The sequence below is a fragment of the Corvus hawaiiensis genome, chromosome 30 (assembly GCF_020740725.1).
Source record: "Corvus hawaiiensis isolate bCorHaw1 chromosome 30, bCorHaw1.pri.cur, whole genome shotgun sequence".
In the NCBI taxonomy this organism is placed as follows: domain Eukaryota; kingdom Metazoa; phylum Chordata; class Aves; order Passeriformes; family Corvidae; genus Corvus; species Corvus hawaiiensis.
In genome coordinates, this window is record NC_063242.1 from 5,512,908 (window position 1) to 5,540,668 (window position 27,761).

The 27,761-nt window shown below is 43.7% G+C and overlaps 1 protein-coding gene across 1 annotated transcript; it reads right to left on the bottom strand.

The window, feature by feature from the left end:
- Positions 1-338: 338 nt before the first annotated feature.
- SCGN (secretagogin, EF-hand calcium binding protein) lies at positions 339-27,761 on the bottom strand. Its single transcript, XM_048289612.1, has 11 exons — positions 27,639-27,761; positions 26,936-27,006; positions 17,757-17,849; positions 17,101-17,190; positions 16,163-16,219; positions 15,083-15,160; positions 4,928-4,983; positions 3,417-3,462; positions 3,242-3,301; positions 2,254-2,322; positions 339-908 (listed from the first exon to the last, which is right to left on the bottom strand). Exons 1-11 carry the CDS (start codon positions 27,709-27,711, stop codon positions 780-782), a joined length of 822 nt encoding a protein of 273 aa, XP_048145569.1. The 5' UTR covers positions 27,712-27,761; the 3' UTR covers positions 339-779.

A 27,761-nucleotide genomic window follows, 5' to 3' on the forward strand; every position in this document is an offset into this window, starting at 1 on the left:
CTCATCAGGTTTCTGTCCTTCCAGTTTTCCAGTTTATTGAAACCTTGTGGGTTATTTCAGTTTGGGTCAGAAGAGAAGTGTCCTCCAGAAGTAATGTTACTCTGTGCCTTCATCCTGCAGGTGACATGTGTGAGGATGACACACAAATCACACATGGTGTGTGTGGCTTCCCCATGGGAAGGATCTACCATGTTTCATTGCAGATTTAAACCCTACAACTGATAGGCATCACAAAACCTCTTGCCATTTGATGCATCTTACATAAAAGGCTACTATGTACAGTCTGCCAGTCTGTGGCAGATGGCTTTCTGTACATAACCCATAAACTTTGATGTCACTGAATTTCTGTAATTGCCATTTTATTTCTGCACAAATACACTGTCATCCATCCAATATTTTAAATGCACAAAGCACAATGTTCACCAAAGTAATGACTTCACACATATAAAGTGACCATCAGAAATACCTAGTAGCTGCACTCTGAGAGCACTGAGGGGATGTTTTGGAGGGCATGAGGGCAGAAGAACAGCAACCTCTTTTCTGAGGTTGCTGTTCTGCTGGTGGGTGGAGATGTTGCTAAGGGGACAAACAAGTGGCAGCAGCAAATGAACACCACAGAGGAGTTGGTGGAGCGAGGATGCCCCCGTGCAAATCCCGCTCTCCAGCCTGGCAGCACGGTGCCTCAGCTCCCCACCGCTCCTACAGCAGCACAGACACACTTCTACGAGGAGCAGCAGGCAAATCCTTCAAGGGAAACACAACCACAAGCATTTTCCCAGCTATGGGTTAATTTTCAGCCCGAGACACAAAGCTAGTTCGGATTTCTGAATTTTCCCATCCTTGTTCACATCACAGTGGTTGAGCAGGATCTGGCGGAACTTGTCCAGGTCCACCCCGCTAATGCTGGGCTGCATGCAAAGAGAAAAACAGTGCTGAGAGAGAAAATGGTTCTGGATTTCCCTAGCTTGTAAAGAAGCCCACCCTGAAGCAACTGGGAAATCCACCCAAGGAAGAGTGACCAAAAGGCTCCACATCAGCTCATATGTGGTGGGGAAGCAAACAAAAGATGGGGAATGGGTGCCCTGCAAAAGCAGAAGGGGCATGGCACTGTGAGTTGACTGTATAGAAATGCACCCTGACTTTTGTGCTCAGTCAAGACCATCAGTATCCGATCCATATAAAAGAAAACTTCAGAAAGTTGTGCAATGCAGATCCCTACTCTACCAGACCTGTGCCTTCACCTGGTTTCGTCTCTCAAATCTGCTGTGCAAGGACTAATGTGACATTTCTGTCAGCATACTCCTATTTTACAGACCAGTCAGCAATGTAAAAATACCTTCTGTGGATCAAGTTCATGTTGAAGACACATTTTACAAGCTACACAGTCTCTGTATGCTCCTAACACTGTACCGCCTGCTCTGCTTCCCACATTCTCAGGAGGGGATCAAATTCACATGCACAGCTTGTGGTGTCCAAGGGCAATGCTGATGAAGGCCCTTAGGCAAAGAACAACCTTCCCTCTTTTACACAGCACAAATCCAGCCTCCTACCTGTCCCCACACTCTTCCCTGCACACTACATGGCCAGAACACCCACATGCAGCCATCGGCACACAGCTGCCACTCTCTGCTCATTCCTGAATGGATGTGGCAGCACAGATATCCCTGTGCCAGATCACGTTGTGTGGAAATGCAACAGCTCAGGCTCAGAGGAAGCAAAGAACAGATTCTGTTTTGGTCAAAAGCTCTGTCTTGGACTTCATGTGGAAACTCAAGATAATCCAATGAAGACAGACTCTTCTCTCCATCAGAAGCTGAAGCAACACACCAGGTACAGTATTCTCAATTAGAGATACACCTCAAGTATTATTTTCAAGTGTAGGCCTGAGTACTAAGGAACCATGAGGTCATTCTGGTGAGAACCACACCCACAGGGAAAAGAGAAGAAAGAAATTGTGATGACTCATCCATGACAACACAGTTTGTCATGCTGTAACATCTGCCTAATTCAAAGTACAAACTAGAATGGACCTTTTAAAAATAGAGGGAAGCTGTATGAATTTGTGAGGCAGAATTTCTGTGATATGGTGAAATGCTCTGCAGTATATATACTGAGGTGGTGACATTCCCTTCTGCTAAAGATCAAACTGAAATCTGACACTATGTTCTTACTAATCTCTCGGTGTATGTAGCATTCCAAAAGCACTGATCTTTAAGAAATACAGAATATTAACAATCAGAGCCATGAAGATACCTTGACCAGTTCCATCATGTCTTTGACAAACCCATCCACTTCTGGGCCTTCAAGTGCTCCTGTTTTACTCTGAAAGAAGGAATAAACATCAAAACTCCACAGTGAGTCAAAAACACTACAATGTTTATTTACTGGTCAGTACCACCACCTGCTCACCAACTTTATAGGATAAAGTTCACAGTATCATAAAATGGTTTGAATGGGAACGGACATTAAAAATCATCCAGTTCCAACCATTCCACCATGGCCAGGAACACCTTCCACTAGTCCAGATTGCTCAAAGCCCCATCCAACCTGGCATTGAATACTTCTGGGGCTGGAAAATCCACAGTTTCTCTGGGCAAACCTGTTCCAGTGCTTCACTACCCTCACAGATGCAGGTCCTGAACTGCTAGAGACTGTGAGCACTAATGCCACCACCTCACAGTAAAGAATTTCTTCCTAATATCTAAGATCCCTTTGTTTCTCCCAAACCATCTCTTCCCACCAAATGGGAGCAATGTCTCCCACCACCATGAGGGAGTTGTGTGACTGTCAGAAGTGGCACTGAATTGTTGATGTTAAACAGCTATGTCTGTCCTGGGACAGACTCCCTAAATAACCATGGGTTCCGTATTGGAAGCGGGTTTATTTTTCAACTTGGTGGTGATGCAGGTCCTGAACTGCTAGAGACTGTGAGCACTAATGCCACCACCTCCTCTGCCTCCCTTGCATCTCCTGTAGGAAAACTGCTAATGCAGCAGCACTGGCCAGGGCGATGCAGAAAGCCAAAATGGGTCCTTGACACAAGACCTCTGAGCATTGCTCCCCTCTGTCCCTACTTCACCCCTCCCAGTCTGGCATCTGGGCTCATGGGCCATGGGCTTGGGAAGAGCTGCCACTCCTGAGTGACTCCAACAGCACCCAGCAGGAGGAAGAAGTCTCAGACGCACATGCTAAATCTGTCATTTACAAACCACGAGGGAATGAACGGGCTCACGGGACTCACAACGTCATAGTGTGCAAAGATCTTCTCAAAATCTCTCCTCCTTTCTTCTGTGCTGCAAGCCTGCATACAGAGAGGACAAACAAATGAAAATTTAATGCAAAAATTTCAAGTTTGGGCCCAGGCCATCTTAGCTGAGAGAGACAGGCTCAATGTATCAATAATTAGTGTTACTTACATCCATTTTAAATTGTAGAAGGAAATTTTCCTGGAGCGCCAGAATCCTGAATGGAGAGATTTAAATCATGATCTTTTCACTTTATCACCTGCACACAAACTATTCTGAGCTCTCCTTGTTTGTAAAGCAAAGGGATGTTAGATTAAAGGCCTATAAAGGAGAAAATTGCCTGTGGGGTTATTTACAGAGAGCTGTTGTGGGAACACACTCCTTCCTCTCCTTCTGATGGGGCACAGAGGGTGCCCTTTGGATCACCACCGACATGCCTGTTAGCACCAGTGCTTCTCCTGGAGCATTTCTGGTGGTCCTGCACAACAAAGGTTGTCAGCTTCCAAAGCAAGAGCTACCAGACAATCATCCCTCATGACTGGATTGCTGTGCGGCATTAAAGAAAGAGTGATTTATGGCTTTCTCTTGGAGGGAGACTTGGTGGTTGTAAAACTAAAGGACAAAGTAATACTGGCCTGTGCACCAAGACTGGCAGAATTCCTCTCTTTTCATCTCCTAAAGCCTACCAAGCACTGATAAACCCTTTTCTCTCTCCAACTGCTTTGCTAACGCTGAGGTTTTTAGAGCCCATGACACAGAGCATGCTGAGTCGTGTCTGCACATGGAGGGATTTGGAGAGTGAGAAATGTGCTCAGATTGGAGGAGAGCCTCAGATGGCCTGGATCCTAATAGGGAACTGTATTTAAGAGAAAATTCTAACAGCACCCCCCTTTAGATATTCTCCATCCTGCCTCTGATTCCTGCCATATATTTCATGGTCAAAGGGAACTGCTGTATGTGCTGCAGTTATTTGTGCTGGCATTTGTCGTGATACCAAGCAGAAACTAACAGTGGCAAACCAGCACCTCTCTCCCCTCATCCTTTAAACTGGTGTTTTAAGACTATAGCTGCATATTTAAAGTCCTCTCCAATCAATGCACATAGTTTTACAGAGACAGGCATACACTCTATCAGTAGGCAATGAAAATCCTCTAAAAGCCTCTGAGGTATCAAGGACAGAAAAAAACCAGAGGCCCATGACTGAGTCCCCAGCTTCATTCAGAAGCATCTCACCTTGGCTCTCTAAATTCTTTCTTACTGCCACTGCCAAGCTCTTTTGTGGTGGTACTTTTATTAATCAAAATGCAGTAAAAATTCTTTGCAGCCCCTGCTGCACATACTGATGTAAAATAAATGCATGTCTGTGACCCTGTTGAAAGGATTTTCAGCCTTCTTTTGGAGAAACAGAGCCACTGGTTGCTCACACCTCCTGGGAAGTGTCTCAGAAGTAGCACTGATCATGCACATTGGTGTTGTACAGACAGATCCTGGCATTGGTCCTATCACTGGCTCTAGGTTCTCAGATTATTGCAATGGGGACCATGGGCTGGAGAGGTGGGATCAGAGCAGACTTAATTTGATAGGAGGTAGAATTCAACTGCATGTCCCTAGAGGGAGAACATCACCTTGCCTGGATCTACCACTGTGAGCTGAAACATCCCACCAACATTATTAAATCCTACCTTGCCAGGTCATTCAGGTCCAGCCGTCCATCTTTGTTTTTGTCAAAGATTTTCATCTATAAATCAAGAAGACAGAGATAAAACAGATGGGCCAGGAGGAGAACACACATGCAAAAAAAGCCAATATACATTTGGGTCTGCCCTGTGCGCTCCCCTCTGCCTGCTCAGGGTGCTTGCCCATACCCTGGGCACCGTGGCATCCTGTGCTAGCACCAAGTGCAAGGGTGGCACAAGGGAACAGCAAAACCCACCAGCTTTTTGGCAGCAACAACCCAAAGCAATCAAATACCAGCACTGCTCCTTTCCACCCTTACATGGGGATAAAGCAGGTCTGCAGCAAGCATCTTCAGAAACTAAATACTGACATTGCTTTGGCCCTTGAAAAAAAATGCCAAAAAAGGGGGAAACTTCCAAACACTTCCAGCTGGACTCCATCCTTACCTTTGACTCTTGCTGTGGCTACTGAGCAGCTGAGGTTAAAATGTCACCTTCTAATCAGCACTCAGGATTTTACACCAATAAAGCTGTGGGGCTTGCTTGGCTCAAGGCCTGCTGTTAGAACACACTAAGTCTAGGAAGAAGGTTCAGGCTGCCAACATCAAGATGTTAATCTGTGTGAATTCAAAACTTACCATTTTCTTTTCCTGAATAGCATCATTTTAATGAACCATCACCAAAAAATATTAATTTATTTGTTGTATTTGGTTCCATATTTCTCTTCAAGGCACAAAAAAGGGTCTGTTACAAGGAAAGGAGTGGGGGGGGGGATGTTTAATGAGTTGCAAACCTGAATAACTCACGGCTCAAAGTTCTAGAAAGTAGTGCTTATGCAGAGTAATCGGTTCACTACGGATCTTTTGTGTATTGCACAGCCGCTGGAGAAGGCCTGGACCAGTCCCAGTCTGACAAAGCTCAGAGGGACAGGAGTATACCCTGTGACATAGCCTGAAGGTGTGGGAGCCAGCAGCACGTCCTGAGCACTTCCCAGCAGTGGAGCCAGGGCAGAGCCTAACACTTGTGTGAGAAAAGGTAGCATCTGGAGAGCTGCCATTTCTCAGGGAGACTTCGCCTGTTTTGTCAGTGCTGCCTCTTCCCTGCCCCTTGCTCAAGGGCAGCAAGGCATTTATTGTACTACGTTTAGCTTGAGATTCTGCAACAGACTGTATACCATTAATTATTCTGAGTATTTTACACTACTGAGGTTTGGGTGGATTTTTTGAAGAGGCATTTGGTATGGGCTCACTTTTCCTCCCACTGAAAGACAGTATAAAAGTCCTATGAATGGTTGAAGGCCCATATTGAGATAATTGGAAAAATGACATCATGAGAGCTATGTGGGTGTTCAGTGGCACAAGGAAAGATATTTTCTCATTTAACTGGCCTCTGCCAAACATGTGCTCTGTGCAGAGCCACTAAATGACAGAGGAAAGACTTCTGAACTTTGCTTTGCCCCAGAGCTGGAGAAATGAATAAAGCTGCCAAGCCATCCTGAGGATTTCCCTCTGGTTGCATCAGTCCAAGTTGTCCCTTTCCAGCTGATCTAACTTCTTGCATACTGCTTCCTGCCTTATTAGCTCTTCGAAAGCAATATGGCACTTTCCTCTGGTCTCTGCTGGAGCAGCAATGGGACAAGGCTGGAGGAAGGGATGGGAGCAAAAGTTGCCTTTGCTGGTGCCACCGAGGGGAGAAATGTCTTTGCAGTGAGAGCCTCCCACTGCCATCAGAGAGATAAACCTGAGCCTTCAGTTCTTGGCTGATAAATGAGTTATTCTGCAGGTCATAGAAAATGATTAATGTTCTTTCTAGAAGTAAATAATCCCAGATAAGATTTCAAAAACCTCTCTACAAATAAAACATGAATACCTAACCTGGTTTTGTCTGTTGCTTGAGGAGAGAGAGAAGTATCCCTACTACTTCACTCTTGCACACTCTCCATCACAGGTGACTTTGCAACATGCAGCTTACATCGCTGCTCTAAAATATGCTGCCCAAAGGAAGCTTATGGAGACAACCCCTATTTAGATGGCTAGAGAAAGTACCAGCATGGTGGTGGTGGGAATACCAGAGTACTTGGGCTCTACAATAACTTCAGTCCTTTTGAAAATATCACTCCAAATCCCTTGGTTTCGGCCACCAAGGAGTGTTAGTTACCCACATGGTCTGTAGGAACTCACCACAAAGCAGTGCAGCTGCCATAGTGAGAGAGGACAGCATTTGCTGGGAAAGGACAGCTTTTGGGAGGTAACACAGGGCCCAGCTCTCAGGAACTCTGCTGCTAGGTCAGGGCAGCTCTGACTGAAGGTAGCGGCCTTTCCTCCATACAAAGATACAGTGTCCTTACCAAAACACACTAAAACTTACTGCCTTTAGCAGCCTTTGTACTTCACTTGGATTCTCCTACATGTTTCTGAGCTCCTGAAAGTGTATTTTATTTTCTCCCATTTCTGGCGCATCTCAGAATTACTCTTTTGAGACTAAAATTTGGTGCTTCAGCCTAGACTTCAAATTCAGATGTTTTTCCCTCTGTGATGCCTCAGAAAGGCAAACACAGAGCTTTTGGGAGAAGTTCAACTCCGTGATCACCATGCCCTGATCTCTATACAAGCACACTGATAAACACCATGGTGGCAGCTAATGGGACCAAGACAGACTGATGGTTTCTTGTCCAAGAGCCAGACTTGGGGCACAATTTTCATTTCACATAGGCTTGTCTGAGAAAAGTCTCAAGTTTCTTTTCCAGTGAAACATCTCCAGCCTCATGCCCTTTTCCAGGGAATAAATACATAAGCATCCCAGCACGGCTGTCCTTGCCTTGGGACTGCACGTGTCCCGCCTGCCCTGCGTCTGCTCTACTTTGTAGGTGCAGCATATTTTTTCATGGTTTCAGAAGTTGCAAATAGCCAGAAGGCTGAAGGGTTCTGTGCATCCTTAATGAAACAGACTAGATTAGAGATGGTGGTTCAGATGTGAAAGGCTTTCTGCTTCATTATCAATTTTGTGAGTATATGGTTTTCAACCCTACCCATTTCTGAATCCTTTACAATATTCCTGCAGCAGTGCAGACCCCATTAAAACACATTTAATAGAGAGATAATAAACTTCTTAGTGGATTGCTTAGTGAAAGGAAACATCCTTCTCTTGCACCCTGTCTTTGAGCTTGATATTCAATTTTCAACATTTTTACTTACAGCTAACCAACTCCCTTCCCTGACCTCCTTCACTCAGCTCTGCAAGAGATAACCTTTGTGCTTTCTATTTGTTTGATCTTTTTCTGCCACAGCTACCCTGAATACAATTTTCAAACATATGCAATATTTTGGTTGTCCATACCAGTCAACAGAAGGAAAATAAAAGTCTGGCTGGAAGAGCTAGGCCAAGCTAATTCTTGCCAATGACTAACACATGAAAGATGGAAAACACATAGGGAAGAAGGGCTAGTGTTCACTGAATTAGTTCAGGTACCACAGCTAATAAGATAGACATAATCCTGTTATCTGGACAAGTGGAGTGCATGCATACCCACTACATGGCTGCATTACGTGGGGAACAGCCTGGGGAAATGTTTTTTAATTAAACTTTCAAGTTTCAAGCATGTGAGTGTTTGATCTGATCTGCTAATTGTGCGCATGAGTACACAAAGAATGACAGAGGGTACCAACGCCATGTGACAAAGCACACATCATGGGAGAAGGAGATAATTGAAATGGTTATGAGATTGTTTCTAATTTAAACTTTTGCCTTCACACACCATCTTGATATGTTATATTTGATGGATTTTCAGTTTACACTCTCGAAAGGTATATTTACGCTGCCAGGCTGATATGGAACATCTCAATGTGGTTAAGGACAAGGTCTGGCATGTTTAAATAGCACTCAGTTTTACTAAAAGCTTTGTTTCATCTAGCAGTATGCTTTATAAAATGACGCATTTCCTTTACTGTCAAGCTACCCCATATTTTAAAGTGTTTGCACAAATTAATTCACTGACATTTTAATGGTAGTGCACGAAGGGCACACCCTCTGTTTGTTTGAATGTACTCTGAGGCACTCTGAGGCAGACAGAGAATATGTAACAGCTTGGTTTGCAAATGAAAGTTGTTACCTCTCTGTTTTTTTAAAGTACAAAATCAAAACTGCCATCGGCTTTTAATTCAGTAAAGGAAATATCTCTGCTTTCCCAGTCCGGTGTTATAAAGGCCCCTGAAACACAATATGACAAACACACATTCATTGAAGAGCAATATAAGACTATAAATCTGAATTATTTTCCATGACAGAGATAAGGAAAGAAGTAAACAACCAAAATAAATAGATCTGTGATAAACAGATTCACTAAAACCTGCTTTTACATCTCTGGTTCTCTTTCTTCATGTGTAATAAAGTGGGACACTGAGAGAATCAGTTTTACTTGACCTCCTACTCCCACAAATGTATTTTAATATATATATTGTGGGCACATATGCCCAACAGCTGAAACAAAAGTTGGCCAGGGAGTACAGAGGTTACTGAGACTGTATAAAGACAGGCATCAGCCCAAGTTGCAGGATTGCCTGTGTCCTCTTTCTTTAGGGAAGGACAGGGTCACAAAAGCATTTGCAGAGTGGCTGGAGGGCCCTGTGACCAGCAAGTTATCCTCAGGACAAAAGCTCAGTGCCCTGCTGTCCCAGGTTACAGTGTAAGATGTAACCCAAAGTACGTATTCTATTATCATCTTCACAAGCTGTTAGAGCAGGTGGGGCAGGGTTTGTTATCTCCTACTATGACTCATCCCTGATAATTCCCTCCATGGAGCTATCTCTGTTTAACGGGCCATCAAGAACCCACAGCGTGACTCATAAAATTACATCAACCCATTGTGAGATGCTCTGCCCAGGGGGAGGAACCAAGCATTCCCAACTGGATATAATCCGGTGTTTGGAACAGCACAAGCAGCCCTTACCTGCTGGATTCTTAGAGGACAAGAGCTGCCACTGGACCCTCAGGTGAAGACCAGACCCCTCTACAGGATCACCGCTTCAACAGAACCACTTCATCTGGTCTGCTACCACCACCCTGACTAACAGGGTGTCAGGTTGTATCCTGACTCTGTCAGTGTTCTTGTACTATTGCATTTATTTTAATTTTCCTATTAAATTATAATTCTGACTTGCGAACTCCCACTGGTTTGTTTTCAAACTAGCACACCTGCCCAGCCAGATTGCCTGTGTCACATAGGCAAGTCCTTTAGCACAGGATTTCTAAGAGTGTTTTGATTCCCAAGAGACCTATGCATTATCTATTGGGGTTTTATAAATCCTGCAGGCTCCTGAGTTCTGTTGGTTTTGATCTTCAGAAATGAAGTTTGAGTTTAAATGGGATTTTCTGCTTCCCTTGGCTTATGCCACAGCAAGTGTGGTGCAAAACTGGAGGTGACAGCACTACTGACATTAAATTGAGAAGGGACAGAGGAGGCAGATTTGTGTTCATCAGCTGTGTGGGTCCTCTCAGCATCCTTAGAGAGTTGCTGGGGAGGGAGGCCAGCATGGACCACTACCAGGAGGAGAAAGGATGAGCAAAAACTGCTCTTTAGGAACCAGTCTTGTAGGTCACACTCCACTCTACTGTATTTCTAGAGCTTTGGGAAGTTTGCTCAGTGTGTTCACAAACATAACAAACTCAGTTTAGGCCTTTTTTCAATACAGTAAATGTGTCTATTATTACACCATTTCTTTGGTGGTCATAAGAGACTTTGTTAACAAAGATATGCTAGCTTGACTAGTAAGGTTAAGGGTCTAAATCACCTGAATTTTCTGTGCTCTGGCTTTTATTTACCTGCATAAGTACATTAGCATTAGCACTGAGCACAAATAGACTTTCACAGCCATGGAACTGACCACACTGAGACTCTGGCATCATCCTTGCAAAGGATCCCCTCAATGTGCAATAAAAGTAGTCCTCAATGCATACTTGTGGACATAGACCATTCTCAGGGAGAAGCCAACCTCTTTCCCTTTGCTTTGAAAAGGTGAGGAGCCCTCAGCTGCAGGCTTGTGTGCTCAGGGCACATAGCTCAGTGCCCAGGAGAATCTCTGCAAGTAAGCCCAGCAAAAACCTGGTGTCATTACAGCTGGGGAAAATACCTATTCTGACTTCTCTGGGGTTCATCCTCAGTCATCACCATCTACAAGCTTTCAAATGGTGTAGTTCATGACCAAGACTTGTTGAGTGATTAGTCACTGCACTTACATTATTGCCTCTCTAAAGTATTAACCCATTGTGGGCAAAGATGGCATGCTGGCTGAGCAAGAACTATCCTTTCCATTTTACTGAAATACAATAATGCAATAATACAATGATGATCAAAGGAGTTTTTTTATGCTCCATCTGACATTATCAACAGAAGGCAATGCAAAAAGTGAATGTCAGTGTTGCATATGTGACTGTTTCAGCAGAATATGTAACTTAAATTGCTGAAGTTTGACTCAGAAATGAGCTTGCCCTGCATGGTGCTTGTAGACATTGGGATTACAAACTAGAAGTAATATGCTGCTATCTGGGAAGCTGTGGATTATCAGAAACCATATCTTAAATCTAGTTCATATCCTGGCATTTACAATATTCTATTTAAGTACACAGCTGTGTGCATGCACAGGTAGGGAATCTGTCACTCATAAAAAAATGCTGTCAAATGCATATGTGAGATGGGTATTTCTGAGCTGAAATTTCACCAGGACCCAGAAACCTACTAAAAGCTTGACTTGAGGGGCTGAGGGGAGGTGGGGAGGGATTGGAAAAAGTTGTTCTACTGTCATCATCCACAGTGTTCTCATCATGAAACATCAAGGGGGCCGGTCTTAATTTCTCCAACTTGTGTTAATTCAGGAAGGCAAAAAATTCTCACCATGCTATTTAAACCCTCCATCCATTTTCAGCTATGATCACTCTGTCTCCCAAAGCACACACTGCAGGACCCCTGGGGCCTCTTCTCAGGAGGCTCAGAGCAATACCAGGCTTCACTTCAACCTCCAAGAGCTTGCTCCCTGCCAACAGCTCTTGATCGGGAACAGCTCTTCCCATGGGAAGGCAACAAACCTACAAGTTGTTTTCAAAGACTCAGAACTGAAAGTGGGAGCATGTAAATAATTATTAATACACACTTAATGACTATTAATGTATTAATGACAAATATGTACCTATGTACTATGTAGGCATGGAGAAAAAACCAGAAACAGTGCCTAAAAAGGGGCTTCCTCAGCACAGCATTGTCACTTCAATTCCCCCATGAAGAGCCTTGAGAACTCAAATGTTCTTTTGTGATTTTCCCCAGTGGCTTTAGTGCTTTTTAAGATTTGATTTAGCAGACTCACAGAGCTTGTGCAATGCCAATGTGTTCACTACCTGTTTTCTTTACAGGAGTTCGTCACTTGTTCATCAAATCCCTGATCTCTATCAGTGTTCTCTGACGAAAGGATGTCAAGGTCACAAGGAAACAGAATAGTCTCTTAAGAAGCAGCTGCTAAGCAACCTGATAAAGTGATGTTCCTTTCCAGAGCTGACCAGTCTCTTCCAAAATAAATACTTTCTCCTTCTTCTGAACCTTTTTTTTCTTTTTTTTTTTTTTAATGCAGTATAAGATCATTCATAGCAGCACAAGGGGCAAGAATTTAGCATGCCCTTATTGGTTGATATGATATCTGCTCACACTGCTCACAAACTGCAAATACCCAGCACAAAACCATAAAATGCTGCCTTTTATTTTTTTTCCTCAAGCCTGGGCTAGCTTCTTTAAAATGATAGTTTCTGCCTTTTCCCCTTTATCTCTATCTCCAGAAGGCCCTAGGGTCCACTCAGGGTATCAGTAGCTGCTTAAGATGTGTGCAGCCAGCTGTGTATGTACAGAAAAAAGGGCAGAGATCTGTGTATTCCTGTGGAGACAGATGGGTTTACAGCTCCTTGGGACACAGCTTATTTCAACTGAATAATAATTATATTGGCCCTTGAAAGCCCTGAGCTGGATAGATGGGCCACCCTGAGAGACCCTGTAGCTCTGTGCAGCAGAAATAGGTCCTGGTCCCAAGGACTTTGTGCTCTAAAAAGATAAAAGGGTGGGAGCAAAGCAATAGGGGAGAGAAATACAAGTATGTCCAACCTGCAGTAAAGGAATTGCTGCTGCTGGTTGCTAAAGATAAAACAGAAAGTCTGTTGTCAGGAAAAAAATGGATGGACCACTGACCCCTTTATTCTAAACAGTGGTGATGGTGGCAGAGTCCAGTGGCAGTGGGACTCTGCACTCCAGCAGCTCCTCACTCCGTGTGGGAAGGAGAGAGAGAAAGCACAGGGCTGCCATTGCCCTGGGCCTTGACATCAAACCTGTGCTCCTTGAGTGACTTCTTCCTCTTCAATCCAGCCCTGCAAATGCGAGGCTGAATCTTTCTTCCCTCCTTGGAATTTTGCCTTCTTACTTCAGATAAGTTCATATGCAATCATTTGTGCAGTGTATCTGATGCTATAGGATACTGCCCATGTGGATAATCTGCTGTTACATACAGAATTCATATCCTCTATTTTATTCCAGGATATCACAGGATAAGATTATGCCTGTGGCAATTTCACACCCTGCCTTAGAGCTTTTGGGATCAGGTGTGTTTATAAACATCCTTGATCTTCAGCTTGGAGAAAAGAATTGCAAGGAAAAAATAATCATCTGCCATATCCTCATTTTCTAATAACCATTAACATCCCTGATTCTTTTGGCATTGCAGCTTGGCAAACCTTTGTCCTCAGGAGCCAGATTTGCATTTCAGATCATAGATTTCCCTAGATATACAAAGCATCCCTTTTCCCAGATCAAATCTTATCTTCTAACATAGAGATTAAACTGCCTCTCTGGAGATACAAAGCCATTCTACAAGAAATCACGGGAATAGAAACCAGACCTCCTGGCTCTCAGCCCTGGGCTGCATTGATACCTAGCTGCATTGGGGTAGTGGAATCACAGATCTTTCTTGGGAAATTAAGGGGAAAGGAAAGGAGTTGGAGGAAATGAACCACCCACTGTCTACAAGCTTCAGATCACCTATTCCCCAGCACCTGATCAGAGATTAAGCACCAGGGATGGAAACCTTAACAGAGAAGAATGAAAGATATTTGCTACCAGCAAATGCTACCAGAAAGATTTTTGTCCTAGCCATAACTTCTGGGCTTTTATTGTTTTCAAGCTCTACCAGTTGGAAAATAATTTCTGCAGCTGGCATTCATCTCTCTTCACCGTCTTATAAATATGAAAAACAAAATATACACTCTTCTGAAACAGTACAGTTTCTCGCATTGCTCTAAAGGGTCACATTTCTAGGCACAGACACATCATGTATCCATAACATGGTATTGCAAAATATGTGGGCAGCTCCTTGCTTGCTTGCACACCAAGCTAGTTTTTAGGTACAAACACAGATTTTGTGCCAAGAAACAAGGCACTCCCATCTGAAAACCGTTTAGAAAATTGCGGTGGTAGATGTGTGCTAGTGGAATCCAAATTATACCCTTGAGAATGACATCAGAAATGAGATTTTTTTTTCCTTATTTTCTTGTTTTTAGATGTTTAGATAGGATAAGTTGCTCTGAAATCCAGGTGACTGATGCTAAACCCACACCAAATATTATGTTGTTGATTGCAATATAAAAGCTATATTGTCATAAGCCAGGCAGAGAACTGAAACTTTCAACCTCCCAGTCTTTCAGGGAAGCAGCAGGGAGTCAGTAAGGCTTTCTGGGCTTTACCGAGCAGAAAAGCCAGGTACCTGCATGTCTTGGGAGCAAAAGGATTTGCTAGGAGGGAGAGATGGAGGAAGGAAGTGAATGAGCTGGAGATCTGGCTGAGGCTGAGCATATCCTGAAGAAGGATGCACCTCACCTGCATTTAAAGAGGTTTAGAGCTCAGCTTGCTTTGGTGTAAAGTTGAGCTTCTTTCTTATAGGAAATAGTTCAACTCTAAGCAAAAATATGCCTTCACAGCTGATGTCCAGTGCAAAGAACTGCTAGCAGCAGTGTGTGCTAAATCCCCCGAGGGATCTCTGACATACCTTTTAAGAGGGCTCTTATGGCCCTACAGACATTGACCCTAAAGGAGATTTTAGGCTGTACTCTGATCTAGGCAACATTAATTCTATCTTTTCTTACCATAGTATCAGTATATTCTTCCAGCTTTACTTCAGCAACGATCTTGTTATGCTGCAAAAAGAGATCTCGCAGGAAATCCTGTAGCAAGAAAAGAGAGAAATTTTACTCTCTAGAGTAAATTCAAGAAATAACAGCAGGAAATTCAATTCGAATTCAGCAGGGTTACACAAATCTAGATTCACATTCCTGGTTAGTACTAGTGTCTTCAGTTTGACCAAGTTAAATTTTTTTAATCTGAAACATGTTTTTTCCATGGACTGCTTCCCCCTGCCTTGTCCCATGGCCCCAATTGTCTTGGTGGCACTCAGTGAGACCCACAAGCACTGCCTCACCTTGGGTTTGCACGTGTGCCTCTCCTAGCTAAACAGAGCCAAACCCATTGTGTTTTATTAATGGGATTTCTTCACAAACTCCAGTGAGTCCTAATAAACTCATTTAATAAGCAAAAGATAACATAAGTCCTGCAATACTTGCTAGTTGATCTTAAATCAAAATATTTGCCATTCAGCAAAACCCTTAAGCATCCTCTTACATTTTTGCTGGGACACAGGCTGAAGCTACACACTGAGACATGGTGTGAAGCCCAAGGATGGACTTTCTGTGCTTGCTGGCTCAAAGTATTTGAGTTATGGTTTCTGAACAGGCTCTTGCCTCAATAGCCTGAGCTTTAATGAGAAATCAGTGTTCAGAAAATCTGCAGGTTCAGGAAGAGTTTCTGAAGAAATCCCATTAATAAAACACAATGGGTTTGGCTCTGTTTAGCTAGGAGAGGCACACGTGCAAACCCAAGGTGAGACAGTGCTTGTGGGTGTCACTGAGTGCCACCAAGACAATTGGGGCCATGGGACAAGGCAGGGGGAAGCAGGCCATTGAGGGCAACAGCAAACCATCCTCCCTCCTGCAGGGCCCCTGAGACCATGCCAGAAGGCATGAGTCCTTAAACTCACTATGAGCAACCCAGAAATGCTGTTTGTCAACCACACAAAAAGGCAGCAAATTGGTAAAGGAAGGATGGAAGGGCTCCCATTGACATCAGTGAGCTGTAGGTCAAGCCCAGAGAGATTTGTTAGAATAACTTACTTTGAGTTCACCAGCTGAAATAAATCCACTGCTGTCAGCATCGTAACTGCGCCAGATCTGAACAGGGACAGATTGATGTGAGCACATAAATATTGCAGTTACTCATCTGCTCAGTGATAGATGGTAAAGATCCAAAGCAGAACTTCCATAATGAGCAAGTTGTTGCATTATCCAACATTTAATTAATTGTAGATGAAATAAAATAAACTTTTCACACAATAGCTCTTACTCACACTTGGATGCTGTACATGCTACATGCTGCTATCACATGTTTAATGCAGACACACTGTCTATAAAAGGAAGACAATACTAAGAAACTGCTTTGCATTTCTTACCTAATTTGTACATGCAGCTTCTTTTACTCCCCTGAGTCAAGGCCATACACAACTGGCCATTGATCTGCAGAAGCCCCCAGCTTGTATGTGAAATAAAAGTAACTGCATGCGGTCTTGGAAAAATTGAAATTCCATGTTGGGACACTTAGGGGCAGAGATCAGAGGAAGACTGGGCAAAGTTATATGGTCTTGTTGACCCAACTTATGGAGGTTTCCTCTCCATGCCCTGACAGTCTAATGTTTCAGGATAAAATGGTACTTAAAATGTGCCTGGTCTGCCCTCTTGGTTTATGCTGTAATGCAGCTGAGGAGCTGCAGGGGTGAATTGATGAGTGGGGAGGTTTTGTCTGTGGTGGCGTGACTGATAGGTGGCTGAGAGCACTTATGAAATGTAATGAGCTCTCTGGGTACCCTTGGTCCAGCCCTAGGTACCACACCTCTGTGTAAATAATGTAAAGCCTTCTCTACTTGAACAGGTCGGAATGTGTTTTGCTTTCACAATACCCATCTATTTCCCAAGCTATGTTCTCCAGAGGGCAGAGGGATTGGTGTTGAAAAAGCTGGTGGTGTGCAAGGGGGAGGAGGCAATGTGCAGATACAGACCCGCATGAATTCCACGCTGTTGTCCAAGGGAGTTTCCCGTCGGAAAAGCAGTAGGAAGTTCTCGTCATCCGGCAAGATCATATTTGCAAGCTGGATAAAAAACATTTTAAAAAACCCCCACAACAAAAACCAGACACACACCATGAAAGTAAAGAACAGAAAAAACTTGGGTGGCTACTGACCCAGTATGTGAAATGTAAGTTTGGCTTGTCTCTCCCTTGGAAATAAATTCCGGACCAAAGGATCTGGCTAATGTAACACTCCATGAGTCACCTCCTCCACACCCAGGCTCTATCTTCCAGATCTCCCACGTCTGCTACAGGTCTTAATCATAGAATGGTTTGGGTTGGAAAGGACCTTTAAAAGTCATCCAGTCCAACCCCCTGCAATGGGCAGGCACCTTCAACTAGATCAGGTTATTCAGAGCCCTGCCCAACCTGATCTTTGATGTTTCTAGGGATGAGGCATCAACTCCTCTGGGCAACCCCTTCCAGTCCTTCACCACCCTCATTAAAAAAAAGTCTTCCCTAACCTACTCTTAATCTACCCTCTTTCAGATTACCCCTTTTCCTATTCCTACAGACCCTATAAAAAGTCTGTTCTAGTTTTCCATCCTTCTATAAAAGAAATCCTGGGCTGGGGTTGGGCAGAGATACCTCCTGGATTTGCAAGTGTCCATCTGTGGTGACATCGTAGACAGACATGAATTGCTCCTTCATCCTCTGAACTTCTTCTTCTGTGATGGTGCTCTACCATGGGGAAAACAACAAGTGCATGAAAATTGCTGAGGGCATGAGAAGACTCTCCTGGAGGAAATCTCTCCTCATGCACAGATAATCACCAGGATCATTACCCCCCTTACAGTTGGGGGTAATGCCCATAGACACACCATTGTGGATGAATTTTTGGAAATAAGTCCTATGCATGTCTTTGTAGCTACTAAGCTTTCAGTTGGAAGACCAGTGTTTGGAAACCCCAAAAATACTTCAGTGACACCTGCTTCTTTAGCCAACTGTTCCCATTATATCACCAGGGTTTGGTTTTGCTCAAGTGTGTGTTACGGCAGTTTCCATCCTGCTTGTTTTCAACTTGTGCTTTTCAGGAAGATATCCTTATCCTTGAATGACATCTCTGCAGTTCATTAGATCAGCCTTGAAAGGTGTCAGTGGAGCTAGATTGTTGCTTACTATTGCCTGTCAGCTGATTTAAGACCTGGCACCAAGCCCTGTCAGTGTTCCTGGGTTAATAGCATAGAATTTCAAGCAATTGACATTCCCTCTGTATGTGCTCAACCCCGTAATCGATTTATACATAGTGAGGAGTTCTCTGGACTTGTCATGTTACGTGTTTTGACAGGCATCGCTGTGACAGGTGAAATACAATGCTTAGGTTCATCAGGCATGGTTTCTTTAGCAGCAGCCATGAGGGTACCCACTCTGACTGGACCACACAAAATACGATTTCCTTACCCTGTGAAAAGGCCTCTGGTCATATGAGCTTTGTAGCTGGGCTGGGAAGCTCATCTAGTTAATCTTTCCCAAGCAATTAAGTCCTACGTTACCCTCAGCACCCACACTGAGCAGGTCCTGGCTTCTTTCCCAATCGTGTGGGAGGGGGCCCTCTCTGGGAGGGGAAGGAAGGAAGGAAGGGAGAAGGATAACCCACACTGGCTTGTGGCATACCTTTGTAGAAATTTTTACAAGACAATAAATTAACTTCTTCCCAACCCCTGAATAAAAGTCCTTCAAAGTTTTTGTCTTCTCTACAACCACATGGATTTAGGACTACAGCTATTCCTTCCTGAGTCTTCTAACACAGCTTCTCATTTCCAGCTGCTGTTGAAGCTCCATTAGGTTGTACACTCCCTTCTTTATTACTGTGACACAAGACCATGAGTGACTTTCCCAAATTTACTCAGTGCACTGCTCCACGCAGTGCAGCCCTTGGAGTGCATCCTTGCTGTGTAACACCAAGGGCTGGCAGCTCCTAGTTTGGGGATGAAACACCCAGCAGTGATGCCACAGGGATGCACCCAAGATGGCCAGCCCCAGGAGGAGGGGCTGAGCGGATCCCAGGGCATGGCTGCAGGATCTTGCTTTCCCATGGTGGCATCCAGAAAGTCCTGTGGGCTCGGGTGTTGAGGGCACAGCACATCACTGACCACAGGCCTTGGTTTTCTTTCCCCTTGGCATTATAACTCATCCTCATGCTGTTTAAATTGCCTTCTGGCAGCACCTTGACTCTTTGAGACACCTCCCGGGATTTAGGCAAGCCTATCAGTTGCCAACTTCAATAGGCTTGCAAAGTACTCTGAAATGATCCTCCTCTGTGCCCAGTAGGATGAGTTATTTCCAAAATGATAATCACAGCTGATATTTGAAAAGTGTGCTGTGCATTTCAAACTAGTCACTTGCTAAAACGCTTACTGCTCAACTTGGTGTCAGCTATCAGCTACCACTTCATTGAGCTCTCTGTGGCAGGGACACTGTTATCTGCATAAAAATAGGACACCCTCCTTCTTTTTATAAACTGATTTAAACTATGGGATACGTCAAGTAAATGCCTGGAATACTTACAGTATTTACACAGCTCCAAAATCTTTTAGTCCAAGGGATTTTTCAATTTGGACAATCTTTCTCTCTTCATAAATATTCTACTTATGAAACAAAACTGGTAATAGCTCCACCAAAAGTGAGCCTTTACTCACAAAGAAGAAAAGATACTGCACAAAACTGGCTTTCCGAAGATGCATGTTCAAGACAAAATTATTTGTATATTACAATTTTTTACACTAAAAATTATACATCTTGTGTATAATAACCACTAGGTTTCAAAAGGGGCTTTGAAAAAAAACCATAGTCCAACCCAGAACACTGAAAAAATAAATAGATCCAATAAGACATATTCCAAGCAGAAACTAAGGTTGGGAGACCTGGTTTTCAAGACTGACCTACTGGTGGTGCAAACAAATAGCTTGCTCTAATTGCCCTTCTATTCCACAGACATTTAAAAGGCTGGAAAAACCCCATAATCTATATGATCTGTTCCCCTTATCCAAGCAAGAACATGATCTGAAGACTCACTTCACCCCACCAGCAAGGATGCTGGTGCACAAAAAGTTGGGAGGGGACACAGTCAGGACAGCTGACCCCAACTGGCCCAAAAGATACGCCACACCATGTAGAATGGTGCTCAGCATACAGAGCTGGGGGAAGAAGGAGGAAAGGAAGATATTTGGAGTGTGGTGTTTGTCTTCCCAAGTCAGCATGATGGAGCCCTGCTTTCCTGGAGATGGCTGAACACGTGCCTGCCCATGGGAAGTGGTGTATGAATTCTTTGTTTTGCCTTTGCTTGTGCCTGTGGGTTTTGCTTTACCTATTAAAAAGTCTTTATCTCAACCCATGAGTTTTCTCACTTTACTCTTCTGATTCCCTCTCCCATTTCACTGGGGAGTGAGTGAGTGAGTGAGTGAGTGGCTGTGGGGGGTTGAGCTGTCTCTTGGGTTAAACCTGATGTAACAAATAGCAGCATACAAAAATGTGCCTCTTGACTCATAAGATGGGACAGGGGGAAACGGCTTTGCAGCAAGTAAATGTCTGCAGCTGAGCACTTCATTCTTTATCAGAGAATGCTGTCTTGATTGTGTTGCCTGTCTCAAGAAACAGATCTTTAACCAGTTTCAAAGGTTTGCAATGCTTTCCCTTTTGTGAGGGTTTAAGTGAGTGCTGTTGCATCCTTTCCAGTCACTGTCTGCACAGAGAAGCCTTTCTCATAATTCCTTGCTTTCCCTGGTGCATGCACCTCCCTGAGTTTGTGGATGCTGTGTGGTTTCCAAGGGCTGCTGCATGGTCTCACTGTACAGCCAGAAAAGAAATCTTTACTACTTACCATGAGGAGAAGGCCATGTCATTTTTATTCTCATAAAAGCACACAGTTTAAAATAACGCCATGACTTTGTTCACATATTTTTCAGGGCTAACAAGTAAATTTCTTAGTATGAATGTTCTTCCACAGAGTTTTACAGAGAAAAGCTTCTGTGCTTCAAGTTGCCATAACAAATTAATTTTCTGCTTTGTCCTTTCCATGTCCAGTCTCCATCTTCCCTTTTGTGAAAACCCTTTAGAAGTATTTAGCATCACAAAGGTAATCTGTTTTTTAATAGAGTTTGTAATCACAGAAAGGGCACGATCACATATTTTTAAAATTTCTACAGCATTTAATTTCCTTGTCATGGCTGGTTATGATTGTTTGGAAACCTGGATGTAATCTGTTTTCTTTGTTAATCCATTCCTTTCTTATTGTTGCACTCTTTGCCTCATGCTGACTAATTAAGCATTTGCTCCTTAAGGGATTCATGTGCTTGGCAGAAGTTTGCCTTGATGAAAACAAACGATGAGTCACTTGGTTTGGGGGGAAAAAAGTGAATCTATGGAGCACTGCGGAGCCTTTCCTACTTAATGAAGTTGGATCTCTCATTTAATTCCTGCTGGTCAAGACAATTCTGTAATAAATTGATTTATTTTTCCTTCTTGACATGATTTTAGAAGCAAGCCACTATATTGATTAGGGTATAAAAAAAGGTGAAACTACATTTAAGTGACTATTATACACTGTTTCTTGAAAAAAACTCAGAGAATTTTCTGAAAATGCTGGCTCGAGTACATATGTCTTCTAGTGTTTCAGCCAAATATGATAGAAAGGCCAAGGGTCCCACAGATATCGAGTTCCTACAAGATCTATGAAAATAAATTGTGTCTGCCAAGAAGAACAGTTGGAAAACAAAATCAACAACAATTATCATGTCAAAAGCCACACAGTACATATATGAGGCCAGCAAGGACCACATGAGAGACATCAGTAATGTACATTTTGACTTTAGAACAAGAACCTTTCATTCTTGGGCCAAACATTTCTTCATTGTAAAAACTAATCTCATTAATGACTCTGTTACCCTTATGCAGTTGTAGTTTGGATTGCCTGCATAATTGTGGGACATCACCCTACAGCTCCAGGGCCAATTTCTCCTTTGGGCCAATCTTGCTCACTTCAGTGCTATTACTCGAGAATTCAGCCCTGTACTTTGGTTAGGATTTACTAACCAAACTCAGCACTCCTGCATGCTACAATAGATGAGCACTTATCCTGTCATCCCACATTGCGTTTTTGGTTCCTTTTTTAACCCTCATCAGCACAAATGTGGGAAAGCTTTTCTCACATAGTAGACACCAGCATCCAACAAAGGCTACTGCAGCCTTCCTTGTGCCACCATGGTTTTGTGGTTAGGCATTGGACAGGTTCTTTGTTCTGTCCTTTCTGCTAGGCTGAAAGTTGTTCGATGTGCATTTGGGAGATGAAAACACATAGTGTATTTTTTACCATGGGCATGTTTAGTTTCCATTAAGAAATACCTCGAGGCACTTCCATGCCTTAATGTGGAGGAACAGGGATAGGAACTGGCCAGGCTAATCAAGGCGGATGAAAGCCACACCTAAAGACATAACTCTATTTGGCAATAATCAGAATGAGAGAATGGTTTGGGTAGAAAGGAACCTTACAGATCATTCAGTTCCAACACCTTCCCCTACACCAGGTTGCTCAAATCCCCATCAAACATGGCTTTGAACACTTCCAGGGATGGGGCACCCACAGCTTCTTTGGGCACCCTGTTTCAGGGCCCCTCTCCACCCTGACAATAAAGAATACCTTCCTAATATTTAAATAGCCAGGATTTCCTGGGAGTTAGAATTCTGAAATATGCTAGATGTGGATGAAAGTTGATTGCTTTCTTCTAGGACTCTTCTTGCTGTTGACCTGCTAGTCACCAGTGACTTTACATCTCTTGGGGTGGTAAAGCACACGGGAAGTCTGCTTTGGATGGTTTTGAGGCTGGCTGATGTTTTGACCATTAAACTTTGTTTGACTAGCTGTTGCATTCCTGACTGTGCTAAATTATGCCCATTATTTAGATAGACAATACAGTGTATAAGGCAAGGAGGAAGTGCCAGAGTAACTGGAGGGTGCCTCTGTTCTTTGGAAGTAAAAAGCAAGGACAAATCCTTAATAGTTGCTCAGAGTGAGCTCCAGAGGATTAACTTCAGTCCCTTCCAGTCATAGCTATCCATGTGGTTTTCAGGCAGGAGGGATTATAACAATGCTAATTTGAGTATAATTTAAGCAGAGTGAAATACCTTCCTGAGAAAGCCGAATGGCAATGTGCATTTCTTTCTATATCTGCCCAGACATCATTGGTTTTATGGAAACTTTCAGTAATCCAACCCCAAAATTTATAGCCATTCATCTATAAAAATCTTATCTAATCCTTATGAGAATATACATAGAGCTTCCTTAAAATCACAGAAAAGAGAAAGCAAGGAAGATCCTTAATGATCTTGATGCAGAAAGAAAGATGTATAGGAATATAAGAGAGAAATGCAGGAGCTGCAGTTCCTGTTCTAATAAAATTCTTTGATGCTGAAAGAAACTGTCCTTTCCACTGAGATTTCACCTCAATATAATAAGCTTTTAGAAAATGCAAGGAAAGAGGTGCCGTAATGTAGAAGAAAGATGTTTATGAAAGAGCAGAAGAGAGCCCAAGCAGCTCATGGCAGCCATGCAGCAGCAGCCAGGAAGCTGGAGGCTCAAATGGTTAGAGAGAAGTCATAGGAGTGATAACAGAAGCAGGTGGATAATGCCAGCACCTTGCAATCATAATGCTGGTGTGAGGATGAATTACACACACCTGGAAACTGAAGGCATTTTCAATGGAATGGAATGGAATATTCCAGTTGGAAGGCACCTACAACAACCATCTAGTCCAACAGCTTTGGGGCTGGACAAAAGTTAAAGTGTGTTGTTAAGTTCACTGTCCAAATGCCTCCAGCGATCACCCATTGGAGGAGAAGGGACAGGAAGTAGCATCTGGGATTTAGTTGGTTTACTACAGGTCTACCTTTGTTGCAAAGTCTTCCCTTCCCTCCACACTTGTTGATGGTTCAATAAAAGACAACGAATTGGCCTCCATCAGTGGATGCTATTTCAAGTTTCTTTCCTCGCTCAGAGTTGTCGGGAAGAGCTGTGTCTCTCAGCTTCCTGACAGGCTCGTTTTTGCATTCCTTTCCCAGCTGCTCCCATCCCCTGGCATTTAGTCTCAGCTGGGGATGTTGCAGTGTAGCTGGGAGGAAAAACAGAGCTGAAGGACCACAGTGGTCATTAAGAAGAATAACAGCTTAGGGAATGCAGGCTGAAAAAATATAATTATGAAGCCATTCTCTATTCAAGCAGAGACAACTTCCAGTGCTGATAACATTATTTATCACTTGTGTAGCACTTCAGACACAGTCACTAATTAATCCTTGTGACACATCTGTAAGTTATGCCAGTGTATTGCTGTCTCCCCCTTCTACTGTGCAAGGAAACAGAGACATTAAGAACCCAAAGGAGTAAAGGTCAGGATGAGTGGTACAGCAGAGAGATGCTCAGTCCCAGCTCATTGCTTCTATCACAGAGGACACTTTCCTTCTGGAGGATGGTAAAATCAATGCAGAGGGGACCCTTTACTCCTCCTGCTATAATCACAAGCCTGTACAATATAAATCATGTGAAAAAGATAAAAACAGCTCAGGATTGTTAGACAAACTCATTGTACAAAGATAGTAGAGACCTTTGTTTAATCTGGTGCTACAAGTGATCCCCATACCCAGAGGAGTTGGCAGAGGACTGCTCTCAGCCTCCCAGGACAAAGCTCCCCTTGGGTTTCTGCCACAAAGACAGACTGCTCTGCCTGCAGCCTGACATGTTATTATCCCTAATACTACCAGAGTGGAAATACTGCCAAAAATAGGCAAGAAGACTAGAAGGAAAAAACCAAAAGCACTTGACAGTCAGTCTGAGTACCCTGAAAGTTAGTGAGCACTGTCTTCCAGAATTAGCCTATTTCTTCTATTTAATAGGAAGAGAGAGAGTTGCTTCTTTCTCCATTCAATCTGTGTTAAGCTATTTCTTTTAATGGCAAAACTTAGATAGCAGGAGCAAAGGAGATGCAAATTGGATCAGGGTGCTGAATTAAGCTGGAGTCATCCAAGCAGGGACTTCTAATAAGCAATAAAACTATTACTGATTTCTTAAAGCAGTAAGTTCATTACTAAAACATCCTCATTTTGTAAGTTCTGTGTCCTGGTAACTAAAACAGTGTAATGGAGTTCACACTGGTATCAGCAAGACCACAAAAACTGCTGTAACACACCGGGTTTGCAATCCAGGTGGTGTGATGCTGTCCCAGAGCATCATGTGAGGGGTACATAAGGGCAGCTATGGGCTAGAGCGGGGCTTGGAGTTTCTCCTGACTCACATGCTTAGGAAGCTGCCTGCAGCATGAGCTCCCTGGTGAAGCCTCGGTTTTATCACCATCAGCTCACTCCAGAGAGCCCCACTTGGAGGTCCCTTGCTTCAGCTACCCGCTGCAGCATTGACCTCTGCAGCCTGATTTTAAGTGTCTCCTTCAACATCTCATGTTTGCTGTCACTGAGTTTGTTTGAGCATGCTTTGTGTAGCTGTTTCAATATCCCAAGACTAGCAGCTCCCAGTTTCATCTTTTGTTCCTCGGTAAATAATCATAAGCTTTCTGATTTCTCTTTAAATCAGCTTTTCTGTGTCCTTAAAGATTCCTATTGCTGAATCTTTTTTGATTTGTTTGAAGTCTTTTTACGTGCCTATCTGTTCATCTAACCATCCATGCTCTGAAAGACATTTCTGCAGAAACTGCCAATATTTCAATCCAAATTTACTTGCAAATTAAATAAAAATATGCTTGAAAAAATTACTCGTGTCTTCTATTTTTTTATTGTAGCCCTAAAGATCCAAGAATAGTAATTGGCTTGTAAGTACAGTTCTGATTTTACACTTGATACTCAAGAATTTATGCCTTTTATCAGCAACCTTTTCTCTCCTTGTTAATTACTTTTTGCTTAAAGGAATTGCTTAATCTCTGATTTTTGGCACATCCTCTCCCTCCATTTGGAAGATGTTTCCTTCTTTTCCTATCTGGGCACACGCTGTGTAGAGAAAATATTAATATATTCTTTATATATTATATTCTTTAAGTGCTGGCCTGAGGATTTCTCCTTCACTGATGGTGACATCATAAGCACTGTATGACTTGGAGCCAAGGAAACCAGCCCCTGTAAATTGTCATGCAACTTCTGGTTGTACTGAGATGCAGAGAGTGAGAGAGGGGAAGTGCTGCCAAAACCAGGAAAGGAAACCAGAGGAGAAACCCGGAAACACTGGAGAGCCAGGTCTGGATCTTAGAAGCAACAGAATTGACTCTCGTTTGGCTTTTAGCCATTTGTGGCAACATAGACATAAGCCTTCTTCCTAAGCACCATTTAAAATTAATGACAGCATATTTGTTAAAAATTGACCTGGGAAACAAATCTATCATATTAACAAAACTAATGAGCACAGGCTTGGATAAATAAACCATGAACATTGCCCTCCTGCTCAGTCAGACAGGCTGTGTGCCGGTGCTTTTTCACTTGTTTCTACTCAACAACAGTAAATGACTTTCTCTCCACGCTGCCAACCAGCCCCTTCAGCTGGTGCCAACTTCAATCTCACCCCGACAGCAGTTGTTGTGTTGGAAACAACTGATCAAACTGCTCAGGTGACAGCATTTGTTGTTGTACTTGCTTAAATGCCACCCTATTGCCAAAAGAAAAGCTCTTTACCTCAGGATTGCTAAGAAAGTCAGCAATCAGGGAACAACAAACACAAATCGTCTTTCAGCATAACTTTTTTGCCTGGACCTGATGCACAACTAACACAGCACAGTACTTACTTCTGGTCCCAGTTTCTCCAGGAGATGATGAAAAAAATCGTCAAGTTCCTTCCCTTCTATGTAACCATTGTCTAAATAAAAAGTAAATGTATTAATGATCAGGGGTAGTGCCCAAGTTCCAGGAACCATGTCATGGGCTGCATGCAGGTAGCCCAAGGCTTCACAGTCAGGATCTCAGCTGGGGCCCTGCCTGCCCACTCAGGGGAGCCCCATGTCCTACTCAGTTTCATCTGTTCACTTCTCCGTGAGGGCTGAGCGCAGCTTCGGAGTTTTCCTTGCAGAAAACTTTTCAGAAACAAAAATAAATCCACAAACTGGGACCAAAAGAGAGAACAGCAGATGAAACAGGGAAGTGATGGAAAGGCAAAACTTTTGGGTGAAAAGGGGAATTTACAGCTGTGATATTCATAGTAAGGAGGAAGAGGGGGGCTCGAAAACACCTGCAGGACTTTGTGGGGGTGAAGCTTGGACATGTCGGCAAACACCCGGCAGCATCCCAGGCACCCATAGCGCACCCACCCGCAGCCAGTCCCGGACGGGCACCCAGCCCGGCGGACCCGCCTCCTCACTGCAAGGGCAGACCCCTGCACGGCACCCACCGGGACCGGCACCCACCGGGACCGGCACCCACCGGGACCGGCACCCACCGGGACCGGCACCCACGCACCCCTCAGCCGGCTCCCCCCATGCCGTCCCCACTTGCCGTCGGCGTCGAAGCGCCGCCAGGCACCGAGGAAGGCGGCGGCGTCCAGGCGCCCCTCGGCGCCGCTCTCCATGGTGCTGCGGGCAGCCTCGCCCTCCCCCGGCGGCGCAGCCTCTGCCCGGC